The sequence below is a fragment of the Sminthopsis crassicaudata genome, chromosome 2 (assembly GCF_048593235.1).
Source record: "Sminthopsis crassicaudata isolate SCR6 chromosome 2, ASM4859323v1, whole genome shotgun sequence".
Taxonomy (NCBI): Eukaryota; Metazoa; Chordata; class Mammalia; order Dasyuromorphia; family Dasyuridae; genus Sminthopsis; species Sminthopsis crassicaudata.
In genome coordinates, this window is record NC_133618.1 from 97,037,608 (window position 1) to 97,055,142 (window position 17,535).

At 32.7% G+C, this 17,535-nt stretch overlaps 1 protein-coding gene across 20 annotated transcripts in view; it reads right to left on the reverse strand.

The window, feature by feature from the left end:
• Nucleotides 1-17,535, reverse strand: part of LOC141554693 (neurexin-1-like) — a 980,690-nt gene that overhangs the window by 360,667 nt on the left and 602,488 nt on the right. For 14 of the 20 annotated variants that reach the window (XM_074286896.1, XM_074286889.1, XM_074286885.1 and 11 more), the window contains 2 exons: nt 5,124-5,327; nt 2,528-2,554 (listed from right to left, as the gene is read on the reverse strand). In XM_074286896.1, the coding sequence (XP_074142997.1) occupies nt 2,528-2,554; nt 5,124-5,327 (231 nt within the window). The remainder of the gene's footprint in view (nt 1-2,527; nt 2,555-5,123; nt 5,328-17,535) is intronic. The other 6 variants (XM_074286902.1, XM_074286898.1, XM_074286888.1 and 3 more) reach the window with 1 other exon arrangement.

Genomic DNA, 17,535 nt, shown 5'->3' on the forward strand with positions numbered 1-17,535 from the left:
TCATAAAAACTCTGAAAATAGAAACATCTGAATTTGTTTAGGTTTTTTATTTTTTCTTATAAAAAAACTTCTAATTTCCTATTAATGTGGGTAGTAGGAAAACTGTTAAAGACCAGAAGAAGAAGCAGAGAGATTTGTGGAGGAATGCTGGATAGGGAAAAAAAGAAATTTAACTATAGAAGTTCCTATTAAAACTTGGAAACTTAAATTTTAAAATTACATTCTTATTTTCAATTAAATCTAGAATTGGTTTTAATTTTTTCTAGCTTTGTTTTATGGTTCTTCATAATTATTTTTCTTGCTTTGTTTTATGGATAAGCTAATCTCATAAAACCTTTGCTGAAATGTTTTTCCCCCTGAAAATGTCATAAATCTATGATTCAATAAAAGCACATATGCCTTCTAGGTTTCAGAAAATCATACATACCTACAAGCCTGTATTTTTCCAGAGGTTGGTACAAGACAAATAAATTTCTTTTAGCTCAGAGAGAAAAACTACAAAATAGTAGGTTTCCCTCAAAACTGAAGGAAACATATAATGAATTTTGTACAAAAGACAAAGATAAAAGAAGAAATACTAGAAAATATCAAAGATGAAATGCCAGGAAAATACAGAGAAAATGAATAGTTTTAGTAAGACAAGAAGCTTAAATTTTTCCCATTAGGAACATAATGAGGAAAATAATATTTAACAAAAGGAATAGATAATTGTATTATGGCTATAAGTAACAAAAAGGATAGTTTTTTTTTTTTTCTCATAGATCCAACATGGAATTCAGTGACTTAAATATTTTTAATTTCATCAATGGTTCTATTATTCATTAGATGGCTATTTTAAAATTAAGATTATTGATTCAAATCTTATCATATAGTTATTCTAAATTAAAATAAATTAGTATACATAAAACCAAAATGTCTAGAAAAGAACATTGCTCTGATATGAAAGATTTTTCTGTTAATACTGGAGAAATATAGAATATCAATATAAATTGTGAAGAGAAAGTATTTTCAGAGCAAAGACATTTTTGTGAGAGGCACCATGGTCTTTGGGAGTCCTAGGAACAAAACTAGAGCAGAGGCATTAAGCCTAAAAACTATAATTTTTCTTTGAAAAGGGGTGGAGGCTGGTAGCAAATATATTTGTCAACTACCAGAGACATATAGGAATTTTATGGGATTTTTTTTAACGAGTGATAACCAGTATGTAATTATTAGTTAAATTAATGCTTCAATCAGTTTCTTTATTTTGAGAATATTTCTTTAATTTGAAAATAAAGGAACAATACTTAAAAGTGTAAAGTAAGCCATTGGAAGAGCAATCATAGAATTTCAAATAATTAACATTTTAATAGCCACTTTTGCTTTTGTATTAACAAAGTTTTGTTTCTGTTGCTTCTTTTTTGACTCAAATTAATATAAAACCTATATTTGTTCCTATTCAAACATTTATTGATGAATATATAGTCAAAATCTTTTGATATTTGGACCCATAGACTTTCATTCATCATTTCATTAAAGTTAAAGAAAATATTTTGGTTTACTATGTCAAAAAGGGATGGATAGTTTTCCAGTATCATTTAAAAACAACAACTTTTAAATATGTTAATATCTATAATGTCTATAAGGTGATTAACAAAATCTAAAGAAAACAATTTATAACATTTTTAAAAATGTAGTATTACTTAAAGACAGTCTGTATCTGATACAGACCCCAAATAAAATCACAGTCCACTCTCCTTTCATGTGTTATAATCCAAATTTCAAGTTAAGTCCCTTTCCATGCATTTACTTTCTTACATAATCATTTGCATGCATATCAGCATAATAAATGTTCAGATTTAAAGTTTTCATAGCTATATGGCTAAGGTGTAAAAATCCATTATATAAATTTAATTTTTGACAGGGAAACACTTTAAGAGAATCATTTCATATGGACAAAAGACTTAGAAAGACAACTTTCTAAATCACTAGTTTAATTTTTTAGAATAATTCATAAAGACAATCACAAAACCATTGAAAATAAGTGACTTTGGCTCCTTTAAGAAATATGAGACTAAAAAAACACCCAGGAAATAGAAAATTCATAGTATCATAGATTTATAATAGCAAAGGACCTTATAGGTCATATATTATAATGTCCTCCTTCATGAGGAAAAGCAAGTTTCCTGGCTGGGATTACTCTGGTATCTGGTCATTCATTAAACATTAACTAGAAATAGATAAATTAAAATACTACTTCCATTACCTGTGAGTCTACAAAGGAATGAATGCAGTATCTCTGCAGTTGGCTTTTACAGAATTCTTGTCACATTCCTTCTCATTAACGCTTAAGAATCATCATGAAAAAATGCTCAATTTGACAAAGATCACAATGAATTTTTACACCTATAGGATGAGCTGGAGTACTTCAAGAGTGAGTTAATGGATTTTTCAAAACTCTACACGTCACTTTATTTTTTTTTTCAACTAGCTTACATCATTTTATAATGGAGGAATAACATTTTAAAAATTTTGAATAGGCACTTACTGGAATTACAGTTAATCCTGATACAATCTAGATGGGGAAGAATAGATGAAAAATGAAAATTTATCCTTCAAAGTAATAGCTGCAGACATCCAATAAAATCACAGTCCACCCTTCCGGGGACAGACACATGCAAATATGGCCACTCCAAGTCATTTTTCTTTACATACTACTGTAACCCAGAATTATTGCTATAAAACTTCACTGTTGGAACAACAATAAAAGATAAAAAATGGCCAATTTCAAACAAAGCTACATGGTGACAAATCTAAGTGAAGAAATTATTCTTAACTGTCAAAGATGCTTCACTTAGCTAGGCTGCAACTTTTTTCCCATCTGTGAAAGAACAGAGAGTTGGTCTCCATATAATTAAAAAGTGCTCCGTCACAATGGGGTGCAGAGCAGTCCCAGCTAGGCTCAGACATCCTGGACCTCTGAGATCCAGTATCCCACAAAGGCTTCCATGATCTTTCTAAATGGAAGGGACTAAATAAAATAATCTGTAATCACTTCCTTTAGCATCAAGGGCATTTTTAATTCTACATGCATGGATACGAATTATTACCAGTTCATTATAGGTGGGATTCTATGGCTTATGTTAAGTAGGCCAAGGAAAGACATCCTCACGCATCATTGGCACTCAAGGGGTGCTCTTTCTTCAGACTACCAAAGCCTTTTCTCCCACTCACTTTCTTTTCCACTGGTCTCCTTTCATATTCTTTCCTCTCGTAAAAGCTAACAATGTGATTTTTGTGTGAACATCGCTCTTGAATAATAATTGATTACTGAACTTTTAAAAGTAGATCCAATAAAAACAAATTGTTTCTGATTATTACATATCATATTTATGGACAGTGAATTTTTTTTAAAAGTGAGATGATTTTTGATGTGTGTGTTCTTAATGCCTTTGGGGAGCATGAAAAATAGAAACCTAGATTCTGTTTCCATATAGCTGAGTTTGTCATGTGTCGTCAACCGCATCAGAAAAGTGGTTGCAAACAGCCAGGGACCAGCACCTACACAACTCTTTCCACAGAATGCTTTGCTGAGGGAGTTTTTCTTCATTTAATGAGGACACAGCATGGGGATTTTTGTTTTGTTTTTCTTTAAAGTACAAGCCCTTTAAAAGACTCTAAAAAAAAATCTTTATGTAGTAATCAAATATTGCCACTAGAGGGAACTCTAAGAAAACAGAGAAGGAAAAAAGCAGGAGTTTATAGATTGACTTTTCCTTGCTTTTCAAATATATTCAGACTTTTCGTATTCTATATTCTATAACCTACCACTGTCTAGCTCAATTTGAGTATTCAGCATTTGGGTGGGATTTTCATCTCTTGTGTACCTCATGAGAAAATACCATCATTCTTATCCAAGGATCTTAAAAAAAGGAAGGCAACTTATTTTCTAAACCTAAGCCATTTTTAATTTAACTTTCTTGTCTACTCTCATTAGCTTTTTATTTCCATTTGAAATCATAAGCAAAGTATCACAGACCAAGAGTTTAGCATCATATGGAAAAAAATAAAGTAAGTACAGTAAAACCTCATGAATTTTGACCCCTCCAATTTGGAGCTGGTAATCTTTATAGACTTTGGGCATGGTTCCTTTTAAATTAACTAGAAAGATTCATTAAGGAAATCACCACCATCTACAAGATATTAAGGGAAAAAATTTAGCCTACCCAGGAAATCCAAGTTCTCCAGCATTTAAAAAGGTCTATGTAGGTCCATTGGGGTGAGGGGAGGAGAGGGTAATTAGAAACAATTCTATCTAATCATTAAAATAGGTATAGTTTCACCTGTACTTGACAATATCTTGTTATCTATTAGATTAAGTATTTATTTTTGAAAGCAAAACAGTTGAATAGAGTCTGTAAATCAGACTTTTCCTTATTTTCAGATTTTTTCCCTTAGAATATTAAGTCATATTGGTGAGGTTTTACTGTAGCTAACTTATGAGTATTCTTTCTAAATGCAAAAACCAGGAAAGCATTATTTTTCTGTAGAAGAGTCTGTGTTTTCAGTGTTCACATGGCTGTTTGCTCAGGGCCGCAGACTTTGGGCATTGAAGGGTTGTGGGTTATCTTTTGATAGCAAAATACCACCACACAGTAATTCAAAACAGAGAAGATGGGTTACTACCTTGTATGACTGTTCAAAGGAAAAGCCCATCAGAGAAGAGTCCCAAAACACTAGGAGATATTTGGTATATGGAATGCTTATAAAGGAGATTTATTTACATTCAAGTGCAGAGGTGAATTAAAATTTAATTAATTTGAAAATTTATGTTTGCAACACTCAAAGTAATTATACATTTCCTTGAGAAATGCCAAGGTAAACTAGGCTCCCTTTTTGAAAACACTCAACAAGGTAGTAGGAGCTACACTATGACAGGTTATGTTAGGCTGAGTAAAGCAAACAAAAAAGATGCAAAAGTAAAATTTTAAAGAAAAATGTAAATACATATTTTTTTAAAAAATGGAAATTAGATCATTAAATGTGTTTACTTCCCATAGCAAACAGGCTGCTTGGTGAATGATTGCAAGCAAAAACAAACCCAGTGAAAAATGTTAGTTCAATGGGGGAAGGGAGGTTGTTACCTAGGTTGACCGTCAGTTTCACACGCCCTGCATCCAGCTCCAAGCGAAGAGTATCTGCAGAATCTCTAGATGTGGTTGCCATTAGAATGCCATAGGCCCGCTGTGATCGGAACCTTAAGGACACGTCCTCTGCCTCTGTGTGCATCACCACAGGAAGTTGAATTTTCATAAACATACTTCCATCATAACTCAAGACAGTTGCCTCTGCAGAAGGGAAGAAAACCATTATTGGTTTAGTTTATTTGTATTTTTAAAGGAAAAAAGTCAAATACTAGAGATAGGCTCAATTCACACTGAATGTTCACCTTTCATTTTCAACTACCAAATTCTCAAAATGGAAAAGAACAATTCACATTAATAGACTTCATGTGAAAGAGTGAGGCTGACTTTTTAATGTTAGTAGTGTGCATTTCAGAAACCACACTAGGATAAAATTTTCAATGAAGAAAATTAAAAAGAAATGGCATAGCAGTGCTTCACTAGAAGTAGCCTGGGGGTTAAAATTTCATTTCTGACTGCCATTAAATGTATGACCTTGAACTAGTTACTTATCTTGCTAAACAGTTTCTTTATTTGTGAAATACAGCAATTGAGTTTGAGCATCTCTATAATCTGATCAAGCTCAAAAAAATCTAGAATTTAAGGACTGCTTCTTTATTGATCCATATAATTTAAAGCAAAAAGAAGTTTCAGAGCCCATTTGGCATTTTTCATTTTAGAAATGGAAAAAGTGTGATCCAGGGTATCAAAGTTAGATATCTAATGAATAGCAAAGATGACATTTGAAAACACATCATATGACTCAAAGTTTACTACCCTGATCTGCATTTCATAGCTATCCTCTAATCACAATGGTGAGTACTGTGCATCTGTAGGGGAAAAAAAAAAAGGTGCCTTTATTGTTATCTTTTCCATAGTTTTTCTACATTGCCAAGCAGGAATGACATCATCCTCACAAAGGTAATGCTACTCCATTTTTCTGAAATCTAAGATTTCTTAGATTATCTACAGTCACCTGACTAAAACATATCTGAGGAAGGTTTTGAATCCAGTTCACTTGAGTAAGAATCAAGAACCACAGCCAAATTTCCTGGGTGGTGGTGGTGGGGATGATGGAGTAATGTTACCAGTAGGAATGACACCATTTTTTCCTAAGATATTGCTACTCCATTTTTCTGAACTTAGTTATCCTTACAAGGTGGTTATAGTAAACACCTACTCTAGGAGAAATAGTATTTGGGTTATAAGGGAGATGTAATGTTAACATTATTATTTTAGCAGTATTTTCAGAAGTAAATTGGAAAAGTATTAGCAAATGAACACTTGGAGAAGTGTCACTTAGAATAGAACTATGACAGTGAAAAGTTAGTTTCAAAAAAAAGACAGTAATTTACAACATACAGGTGTTGAACTTTGTAAAACAAGTTAATTAATCCATCAATGGCTATGTATGAAACCAACTATATGAAAATATAGATTCCCAAGATTTTAGAATTGAAAGAAATGACACTAATATAGCTTGCCCAGATTAACAGAGGAAGAAGTAAGTAGTCTAAATAGTCCCATCTCAGAAAAAGAAATAGACCAAGCTATTAACCAACTTCCTAAGAAAAAGTCCCCAGGACCAGATGGATTTACAGGTGAATTCTACCAAACATTTAAAGAACAACTAACTCCAATGTTATGTAAACTATTTGAAAAAATAGGGATTGAAGGAGTCCTACCAAATTCCTTCTATGACACAGACATGGTACTGATACCTAAACCAGATAGATCGAAAACTGAGAAAGAAAACTATAGACCAATCTCCTTAATGAATATTGATGCTAAAATCTTAAATAAGATATTAGCAAATAGACTTCAGAAAATCATCCCCAGGATAATACACTATGACCAAGTGGGATTTATACCAGGTATGCAGGGCTGGTTTAATATTAGGAAAACTATTAGTATAATTGACCATATTAATAATCAAATTAATAAAAACCATATGATCATCTCAATAGATGCGGAAAAAGCATTTGATAAAATCCAACATCCATTCCTACTAAAAACGCTTGAGAGTATAGGAATAAATGGACTATTCCTTAAAATAATAAGGAGCATATATTTAAAACCTTCAGTAAACATCATATGTAATGGTGATAAACTAGAACCTTTCCCTGTAAGATCAGGAGTGAAACAAGGTTGCCCACTATGACCATTACTATTCAATATAGTACTAGAAACTCTAGCCTCGGCAATAAGAGCCGAGAAAGAGATTCAAGGAATTAGAGTAGGAAATGAGGAAATCAAAGTATCATTCTTTGCAGATGACATGATGGTATACTTAGAGAACCCCAAAGACTCTGCTGAAAAGCTATCAGAAATAATTCAGAATTTTAGCAATGTTGCAGGATACAAAATAAATCCACATAAATCCTCAGCATTTTTATACATTACCAACACAATCCAACAGCAAGAGATACAAAGAGAAATTCCATTCAAAATAACAGTCGATAGTATAAAATATTTGGGAATATATCTACCAAAGGAGAGTCAGGAATTATATGAGCAAAATTACAAAACACTTGTCACAAAAATAAAGTCAGATTTAAATAATTGGAAAGACATTCAGTGTTCTTGGATAGGCCGAGCGAATATAATAAAGATGACAATACTCCCCAAACTAATCTATTTATTTAGTGCTATACCAATCAGACTCCCAAGAAACTATTTTAATGACCTAGAAAAAATAACAACAAAATTTATATGGAAGAATAAAAGGTCAAGAATTGCAAGGGAACTAATGAAAAAAAAAGTCAGAGGAAGGTGGTCTAAGTGTACCTGATTTAAAGCTATATTATAAAGCAACAGTCACCAAAACCATTTGGTATTGGCTAAGAAATAGACTAGTTGATCAGTGGCATAGGTTAGGTTCATAGGGCAAGATAGTGAATTAATATAGCAATCTAATCTTTGACAAACCCAAAGATCCCAAATTTTGGGATAAGAATTCATTATTTGACAAAAACTGCTGGGAAAACTGGAAATTAGTATGGCAGAAACTAGGCATGGACCCACATTTAACACCACATACTAAGATTAGATCAAAATGGGTCCAAGATTTAGGCATAAAGAACGAAATCATAAATAAATTGGAGGAACATGGGATGGTTTACCTCTCAGACTTGTGGAGGAGGAAGGAGTTTGTGTCCAAGGGAGAACTAGAGACCATTATTGATCACAAAATAGAACATTTTGATTACACCAAATTAAAAAGTTTCTGCACAAACAAAACTAATGCAAACAAGATTAGAAGGGAAGTAACAAATTGGGAAAAAATTTTTACAGTTAAAGGTTCTGATAAAGGCCTCATCTCCAAAATATACAGAGAATTGACTTTAATTTAAAAGAAATCAAGCCATTCTCCAATTGATGAATGGTCAAAGGATATGAACAGACAATTTTCAGATGATGAAATTAAAACTATTTCCACTCATATGAAAGAGTGTTCCAAATCACTATTGATCAGAGAAATGCAAATTAAGACAACTCTGAGGTATCATTACACACCTGTCAGATTGGCTAAGATGACAGGAACAAATAACGATGAATGTTGGAGGGGCTGTGAGAAAACTGGGACACTGATGCATTGTTGGTGGAGTTGTGAAAGAATCCAGCCATTCTGGAGAGCAATCTGGAATTATGCCCAAAAAGTTATCAAAATGTGCATACCCTTTGACCCAGCCATACTACTACTGGGCTTATATCCCAAGGAAATACTAAAGAAGGGAAAGGGACCTGTATGTGCCAAAATGTTTGTGGCAGCCCTTTTCATAGTGGCTAGAAGCTGGAAGATGAATGGATGTCCATCAATTGGAGAATGGTTGGGTAAACTATGGTATATGAATGTTATGGAATATTATTGTTCTATAAGAAATGACCAACAGGAGAAATACAGAGAGGCTTGAAGAGACTTACATCAACTGATGCTAAGTGAAATGAGCAGAACCAGAAGATCATTATACACTTCAACAATGATACTGTACGAGGATGTATGCTGATGGAAGTGGATATCTTCAACATAGAGAAGAGCTAATCCAATTCCAATTGATTAATGATGGACAGAATCAGCTACATCCAGAAAAGGAACACTGGGAAATGAGTGTGAACTGTTATTTTTACCTTCTGAATCCAATTCTTCCTGTGCAACAAAAAATTCGGTTCTACACTCATATATTGTATCTAGAATATACTGTAATATATTTAACATATATAAGACTGCTTGCCATCTGGGGGAGGGGGTTGGGGGAGGAAGGGAAAAAATCTGAATAGAAGTAAGTGCAAGGGATAATGTTGTAAAAAATTACCCATGCATATGTACTGTCAAAAAAAAAGTTATAATTATAAAAAAAAATAAATAAAATAAAAAAAAGAAAGAAATGACACTAGCCACCTAGCTGAATAAATATCTCCTCTAAACCAAAATGTTGGCATCTTTCATATTTCATTGGAAGATTTAAAAGAAGGGGAAACACATTTTACTTTTGTATGGAACAGTTTGTTAGGGAATTTTTTCCTGACCTCAATGTGAATATAAAACTTTTTCAGAAGGGGCAGCTAGAGCACCAGCCTTGAATTCAGGAGGACCCGAGTTCAAATCTGGTCTGACACTTAACACTTCCTAGTTGTGTGACCCTGGGCAAGTCACTTAACCCCAGCCTAAAAAAACAAACAAACAAACAAAAAAAAAAAAAACCACGCTTTTTCAGATGTAGTTATATTTATTAAGAAGTCTATATTTAAGGCATGTGGATTCTCAAATATATTGTCCAAAAAAGATTTTAAAAAATATTGTGGTGCCCTGCTTTTGATAATTCATCTTGAAATGAAAATTGTGCAACAGAATCTGTTAGGATTTGGAAACCAAGATCTAAATCTTGAATATTGGCAAGGTAATAATCAAAGGCCGTTTTCTTTGGGGATTCTGTTTTGTTGACTGGGATCTATGTTAAATTGCCTTCTACTCCTTAAAATGTTTTTAGTTGGTTAAAATAGTTTATCCATGAATTATATCATCAAAGATTGTCAAGAATAATAGATAGTATTTAGGAAAAGTAGATTTAACAATTAGTTCCATAAAATAGATCCATCAGACAGTGATAATAAACATAAATTTTTAAATATTTGAATTTAATCAGCTAATTTAAAATTTAATGGTAAATTCAATCACATTGTTACTAATTTTTTGAAATAATTAGGTTTTCAACTGATTTACATTTCTTCTTTCCATCTCTCTTCCCTCTTCCCAAAAATCAGTTTGTAAATATAGATAATTGTCTAAATATATATATATAAATAAATATAAATATAAATAAAGCCTTAATAAGAAAAGGCTTTTTTGAAATTAAGAAGTATTTATTCTGACTTCACTAAATTGTGACTGTAATGCATTGTCATGGCTTGTCAAAGTCTAAAATAGTGGAGCTGTAGCTCTGGTAGACTCTCCCAATCTAGAAGGACATTGAGTATGACTATGGTCACATGACTGTTGTCCAAGAACTAGCCTCAGTAAGTTGAAAGGAGTATTTTCTAATTGGTTACCATTTGAATTGCATTAAAGCTAATGGAATTGTTTTTTTTTTTTTTTATATCAGCAACTTTAACGACCATCTATTAAATTTTAAAGGGATTGTGACATACATCAGTGAAGTTAGAACCTATATTAGCAGAATCATGTATCCTTAGGAAAAGAAAAGTAATTTTACCTTAAAAGCTTGACAACACAATGTCCAAAATTGCCAAAGTAACAAATTGCACCTAGTGGATAGTTAAATTTATAAAATATGAAGTAATAGTTCCACTTTTCATTTATGGAGTTGACTCAAGTGTTTTGTGAAGACTGAAAATGTTCTTGCTTCATGCTATCACAGAAAGCAAATGCAAGGATTGAGGTTTGAACTTATCTCTGATTCCAAATTCACTAATCTATTCCTCATATCACATGGGATCCACTTACACTATTAACTTACATCTGGATAGTGCTTTAAGATTTGTAAAATGCTTCTTCACACTAACTTTCTGAGATATACACTATAAATATTATCTGAAGTTTATAGATGGAAACAGAGTTCTCAGAGACTTGTTAAATGTCTTTTCTCTGCTCACATAATAGATACCTGAGATACTTGAATCCAGGTCTTTTGATTATGAGTCAAAAACCATAGTCAAAATCCCTGGGAAGTAAGAGGAGTGTTTGAGGTATGATGAAATAATGCTACCATTTGGAAACTATCCTCCATTCTCATTAATGCTTATAGTCTCATTGTCAACTAAAACTGAGGAATGGGAGAATTGTTAGAATTCAGTGGGATATAATGAGTTGGATCATAAGATATGTAGAAGAGATGTACATAACCAAGAACCCATTTAATTGCAGAAGGTGAATTTTTGTCAGAGTCAGGGTCTTTTTTATAGCTCAGAATAGTATTGAGTACATAGTAGGAAGACAGTAAAAATGTTCTGACTCTTTAATAATTCATCTTCAATGTGACTCCTGAAAGCTCTTTTTAGAACACGGTCATACAAGGAAAAAGGGGAAAGAGAGAGGGAGAAGAAGAAAGGATGGGGAGAGGAATAGGGAGGGAGGAAGAGAGAGAAACAGAGAGAAAGAAAAGGAGGGAAAGAATGAGAGAGGGAGGGAAAGAAAGGGGGAAGGAGGGAGGGAAGGAGTGAGAGAGGGACAGGGATAGGGACAGAGAGAGAGGCAGAGAGGGAGGATGAGAGAACAAGAAAAGAAAAAGAGAAAAAAATAAGGGAGGAAGAAGCAAAATGGGGAAGGAGACAAGGAAAGAAGAGAGGAAGAAAAATTATTCTGAAGTTGGGAAAAATATTGATTACTTTTTGCAGCACAGCTTAGTGGAAATTTAAAAGGAACTTGGTGTCAGGAAAGGTTTGAGTTCAAATTTCATTTGTATAACCATAAGAAAGTCATTTAACTTTTCTGAGTATGTTTTCTTTCTAAAATAAAATGATTATACTCACAAGACTTTAGTCAAAAGTTTGTAGGGAGTATCAAGTGATATAATGTATGTAAAATGCTTTGTAAAACAGTGTCATATGAATGCCAGCTATCAACCACCACCACCACCACCATATTCTTCTCATAAGAATGAATTATATCTGTCTCTTGTTTCTAAAACAACTAACAACCTAATTCTATGGGGAACTAAAATATCAGTAGGCAATACTAAAATTTTTCATCTAAATATTTTGTAACTAAAAGGAAAAAAGAAGCTGAACAGTTGATAGTATTGTCCCACCTTCATCTAGGAAATTTAAGCATCTTGTAAATACAGTCTTTTTTCCATAATTTCAGTGGAAAAAATCTCATTTTCTGAAAGCTAATTTTTTTTTGGTTGAGGCAATTGGGGTTAAGTGACTTGCCCAGGGTCACACAATAGGAAGTGTTATGTGTCTGAGACCAGTTTGAACTTAGGTCCTCCTGACTTTAGGGCTGGTACTCTATCCATTGCACCACCTAGCTGCCCCTGAAAGTTAACTTTTTAAACTTTGTGTAAATAATCCTGAATTTCTCTAGTATAATTAAGAGATGAACATGGAATCATATTTATTCAAATTTTAAAAAAGAGAAAAAATTATCCATGAGCAACCTTGAACATTTTTTAATCAGCAGGGAATATAATAATTAACTCTGCCAACATATGCAAACATATACAAAACAGGCAATATCCATTTATATAACTTTAAATATGTTTTACATGTACCCCAAACTGACTAAGTGTTAATATAATTCTACATGACTCATCATAAATAGCGTAAGTATTTATTTGGAAGAACAATGAAAAGTAGACAAAGGTAAAATTGGGAGTTGTTAATAAATGGTAAATAAAGCCTTAACATTTGAAGATTATGCTATTTGATTAAAAATAATGGTGAGATCATTTTCTAATCTATCTGAAATAGAAAATTATTGAAAAGCTTATTCCAACTTCTCTCTGACCTTCTCTACAATCCTCACACTAATTATGAAATCCAGCCTCTGAATTAGCTCTGAACCAGCAGAACACACAGATATTGGGAATGCAACAAATTATCAGCAGAAGATAATTTCGAAGATCCCCAGAAAATGTCTGTTTCAGCTGAATACAAACACCCACACAGACAGAGCAGAGTTCCAGGGTGGTGCAGTCTCCCTGTGGCGATGTAGACTCCACTTGGCAGATAATCTACATGAGGAAACAGGCGGGAGGCAACCTAACACAAATAGCTGACTACAAACGCCAGTGCAGCCAGTTCAGAGTCCCAGTGTGGTGCAGACTTTAAATGGCAGAGAATCTAAGGGGAGGAATGTACAGGAATCTACCACAGTGTTAGCCACTCTGCCCTGGTTGCAAGCCAGTAGATCAGCAGAGAAGTTATGAAACATCCAACACAAATACAAAAGATCAATAGTGAACCCCGAAACACCAGAATCTCATGGGACCTGGACATACCTACACACCTAGCACTGGGTGTGAATCAGCACTGACCCAGTGCAGCCACAGCCCTTGGAGAACTTGTTTGCCCTAAAAGCAAAACTTAACTTAAAAAAAAATTAGTAAAAAAATAAAGAGGACTCTGACAATAGAAAGTTTTTATGGCAAAAGAAGAAGAGATTTCAATTCTGAGAAGACTAAAGGCAGACTGTCTCAAGAGAAAGTCGCAAAAGGTAATATAACTTTGCTCCCATCACACAAGGCTCTCCTAGAAGAAATTAAAAAAAGGATATTAAAAGAGAGCTAGAAGAAAAATGGGGAAAGGAAATGAAAAATTTGCAAGAGGGTTTGGAAAGAGCAACACAGAAACTATCTGAAGAAAATCCATTACAAAATAGACAGTGCAATGGAAAAAGCATATAACTCATTAAAAGATAGATCTGATAAAATGGAAAAAGAAAGCAACTCCCAGAAAAAAGAATATCTGAAATGGGAAAAAAATCCACAGAACAAAACAACTCATTTAAAAATTCAATTGAATAAATACAAAAAGAAGTAAAAAAAAAAAGTAAATGAAGAAAATAATTCACTAAAATTCAGAACTAAACAAATGGAAATGAATGACTCAATGAGACAACAAGAATCAGTCAAGCAAAACCAAAAAAAAAAAAATGAAAAAATAGGAAAAATGTAAAATACATAATTGGGAAAACAAGTGACCTGGAAAATTGATCTAGAGAGACAATATAAAGATTATTGGACTCCCTGAAATACATGATGAAAAAAACTTTCAGGAAATCTATCTTGCAGAAAATCATCAAAGAGAACTGCCTGGCTATCATAGAAACCGAAGGTAAAATGACCATTGAGAGAATTCACCAAATGCCTCCTAAAAAAGACCCCAAAATTAAAACCCAAAGGAATATCATGGCTAAATTTGAGAACTATCAGACCAAGGAAAAGATATTACAAGTAACCAGAAAGAAACAATTCAAATTCCAAGGAAGAACCACAATAAGAATTACTCAGGACCTAGCAACTTCCCCTTTAAAGGATTGAAGGGCCTGGAATCTGATGTTCCAAAAGGCAAAGGAACTTGGAATGCAGCCAAGAATAAATTACCCTGTTAAACTGAGCATTTTCTTTCAATGAAAACGGGGAGTTCCATTTATTTTTGGTGAAAAGAACAGAGTTAAACAAAAAAAATTTGACTTCTAAATATAAAACTCAAGAGAAGAATAAAAAGGTAAAAAGAAAAAAAACTCTTAAGAACTGTATTTTTGTTATGGGAATACATTGAGAATACATATATAATCTGATTTTATTGTTATGATATAAAAAAGAAACTAGAAATGGAAAGAGGATTGTTACAGAAAAAAAGGGGAAAGTGGAGGTAAAATGAGGAAAATTACATCTCAGGAAGAGACAAAGAAAACCTATTATAATTGAGGAAAAGAAGGGAGGGTGATAAATATTGTGTGAGTCTTACTCTCATCAGATTTGGTTGACAGAAAGAATATTAGATATATTTTATTTCACCGAGAAATATCTCCCAACTTATAGAAAAATGGGTGGTGAAAGGGGAAAAGGGAAGTGATAGGGTAAATAGAAGGGAAAAGAGAAATAGTAGGGGAAAGGTATAAGAAAACAGGAGGGTCTCTGAAGGGACAGGACTACTTGAGGCAAGTAGGGCTCATAAGTAAAATACTGGGGATGAGGGAAAGGGGAAAAGGAAAGAGAAAAGTATAGTTTGGGGTTAATAAGATGGCAGGAAATACAGAATTAGTCATTTTTAACTGTAAATGTTATGTGAATGGGGTGAACTCTCCCATAAAATGTAACCTAATAGCAGACTGGATTAAAAGCCAGAATCCTACAAATATGTTGTTTACAAGAAACACATTTAAAGCTGAGTGATGCATACAGAGTAAAGGTAAAAGGCTGGAGCAGAATCTATTATGCTTCTGGTGAAGTAAAAAAAAAAAAAAAAGCAGGGATAGCTATCCTGATTTCAGATCCAGCAAAAACAATAATAGATCTAATTAAAAGAGATAAGGAAGGAAACTATATCTTGCCAAAAGATACCATAGATAATGGAGCAATATCAATATTAAGCATATATGCAACAGGTAGTATAGCATCTAAATTCCTGAAGGAGAAATTAAGAGAGTTGCAAGAAGAAATAGACAGCAAAACTATAATAGTGGGAGACCTCAAACTTGCTCTCCCAGAATTAGATCAATCAAATAACAAAATAAATAAGAAAGAAGATAAAGAGGTAAATAGAATACTAGAAAAAACTAGATATGATAGATCTTTGGAAAAATTGAATGGAGACAGAAAGGGATACATTTTCTTCTCAGTAGTTCATGGAACCTATGCAAAAATTGACCATATATTAGGACATAAAGACCTCAAAAAAGGCAGAAATAGTAAACGCATTTTTTCAGATCACAATACAATAAAAATTACATTCAATAAAGGGCCAGGGGAAAATATACCAAAAAGAAATTGGAAACTAAATAATCTCATCCAAAAGAATGAATTTGTGAAACAGTAAATGATAGACACAATCAATAATTTCACCCAAGAGAATGATAAAATGAGGCAACATACCAAAATTTGCGGGATGCAGCCAAAGTGGTAATAAAGGGAAATTTTATATCTCTAGATGCTTACTTGCATAAAATAAAGATAAGATCAATAAATTGGGCTTGCAACTAAAAAAGCTGGAAAAAAAAAAAACAAATTAAAACCCCCCAATCAAATACCAAGCTTGAAATTCTAAAAATAAAAGAAGAAATCAATAAAATTGGAACTAGAATAAAATTATTGAATTAATAAATAAAACTAAGAGTTGGCTTTATGAAACAACCAACAAAATAGGTAAACCTTTAATTTTATTTTAAAAAAAGGAAAGAGGAAAATCAAATAGTCTCAAAAATGAAAATGGAGAACTATCCACCAATGAAGAGGAAACTAGAACAATATTTAGAAGTTACTTTACCAACTTTATGCCAATAAATTTGACAATCTAAGTGAAATGGAGGAATATCTACAAAATTACAGATTGCCCAGATTAACAGAAGAGGAAATAAATTACTTAGCAGTCCCATTTCAGAAAAAGAAATAGAACAAGCTATTAATCAACTCCCTAAGAAAAAATCCCCAGGACCAGATGGATTTACATGTGAATTCTACCAAACTTTTAAAGAACAATTAACTCCAATACTATATAATATAATGTTAATATTAATATAATTATTATAAGTTAAGTAATCAATGACTATAACAATCTAGTATTTGGAAAACACAAAGACCCTATCTTTTGGGATAAAAATTCACTATTTGACAAAAAGTGCTAAAAAAAAAACCTGGAAACTAGTATGGCAGAAAGTAGGCATAGATACACACCTACGACCCTATACTAAGATAAGGTTGAAATAGCTTTATGATCTAGACATAAAGAATGATACTATAAACAAATTATAAGAACATAGGGTGGTTTACCTTTCAGATTTATGGATGAGGAAGGAATTTGTGATCAAAGAAGAACTAGAGATCATTATTGATTATAAAATAGATAATTTTGATTATATTAATTTTAAAAAGTTTTTGTACAAACAAAATTAATCCAGACAAGATTAGAAGGGAAGCAAGAAATCGGGAATACATTTTTGCATCCAAAGGATCTGATAAAGTTCTCATTTCTAAAATATATAGAGAATTGACTTAAATTTATAATAGTTCAAGCCATTCTCCAATTGATAAATGGTCAAAAGATATGAACAGACAATTTTCATATGAAGAAATTGAAACTATTTGTAGCCACATGAAAAGGTGCTCCAAATCACTATTGATCACATAAATGCAAATTATGACTTCTTTGAGATACCACTCCACACCAGTCAGACTGGCTAAGATGACAGGAA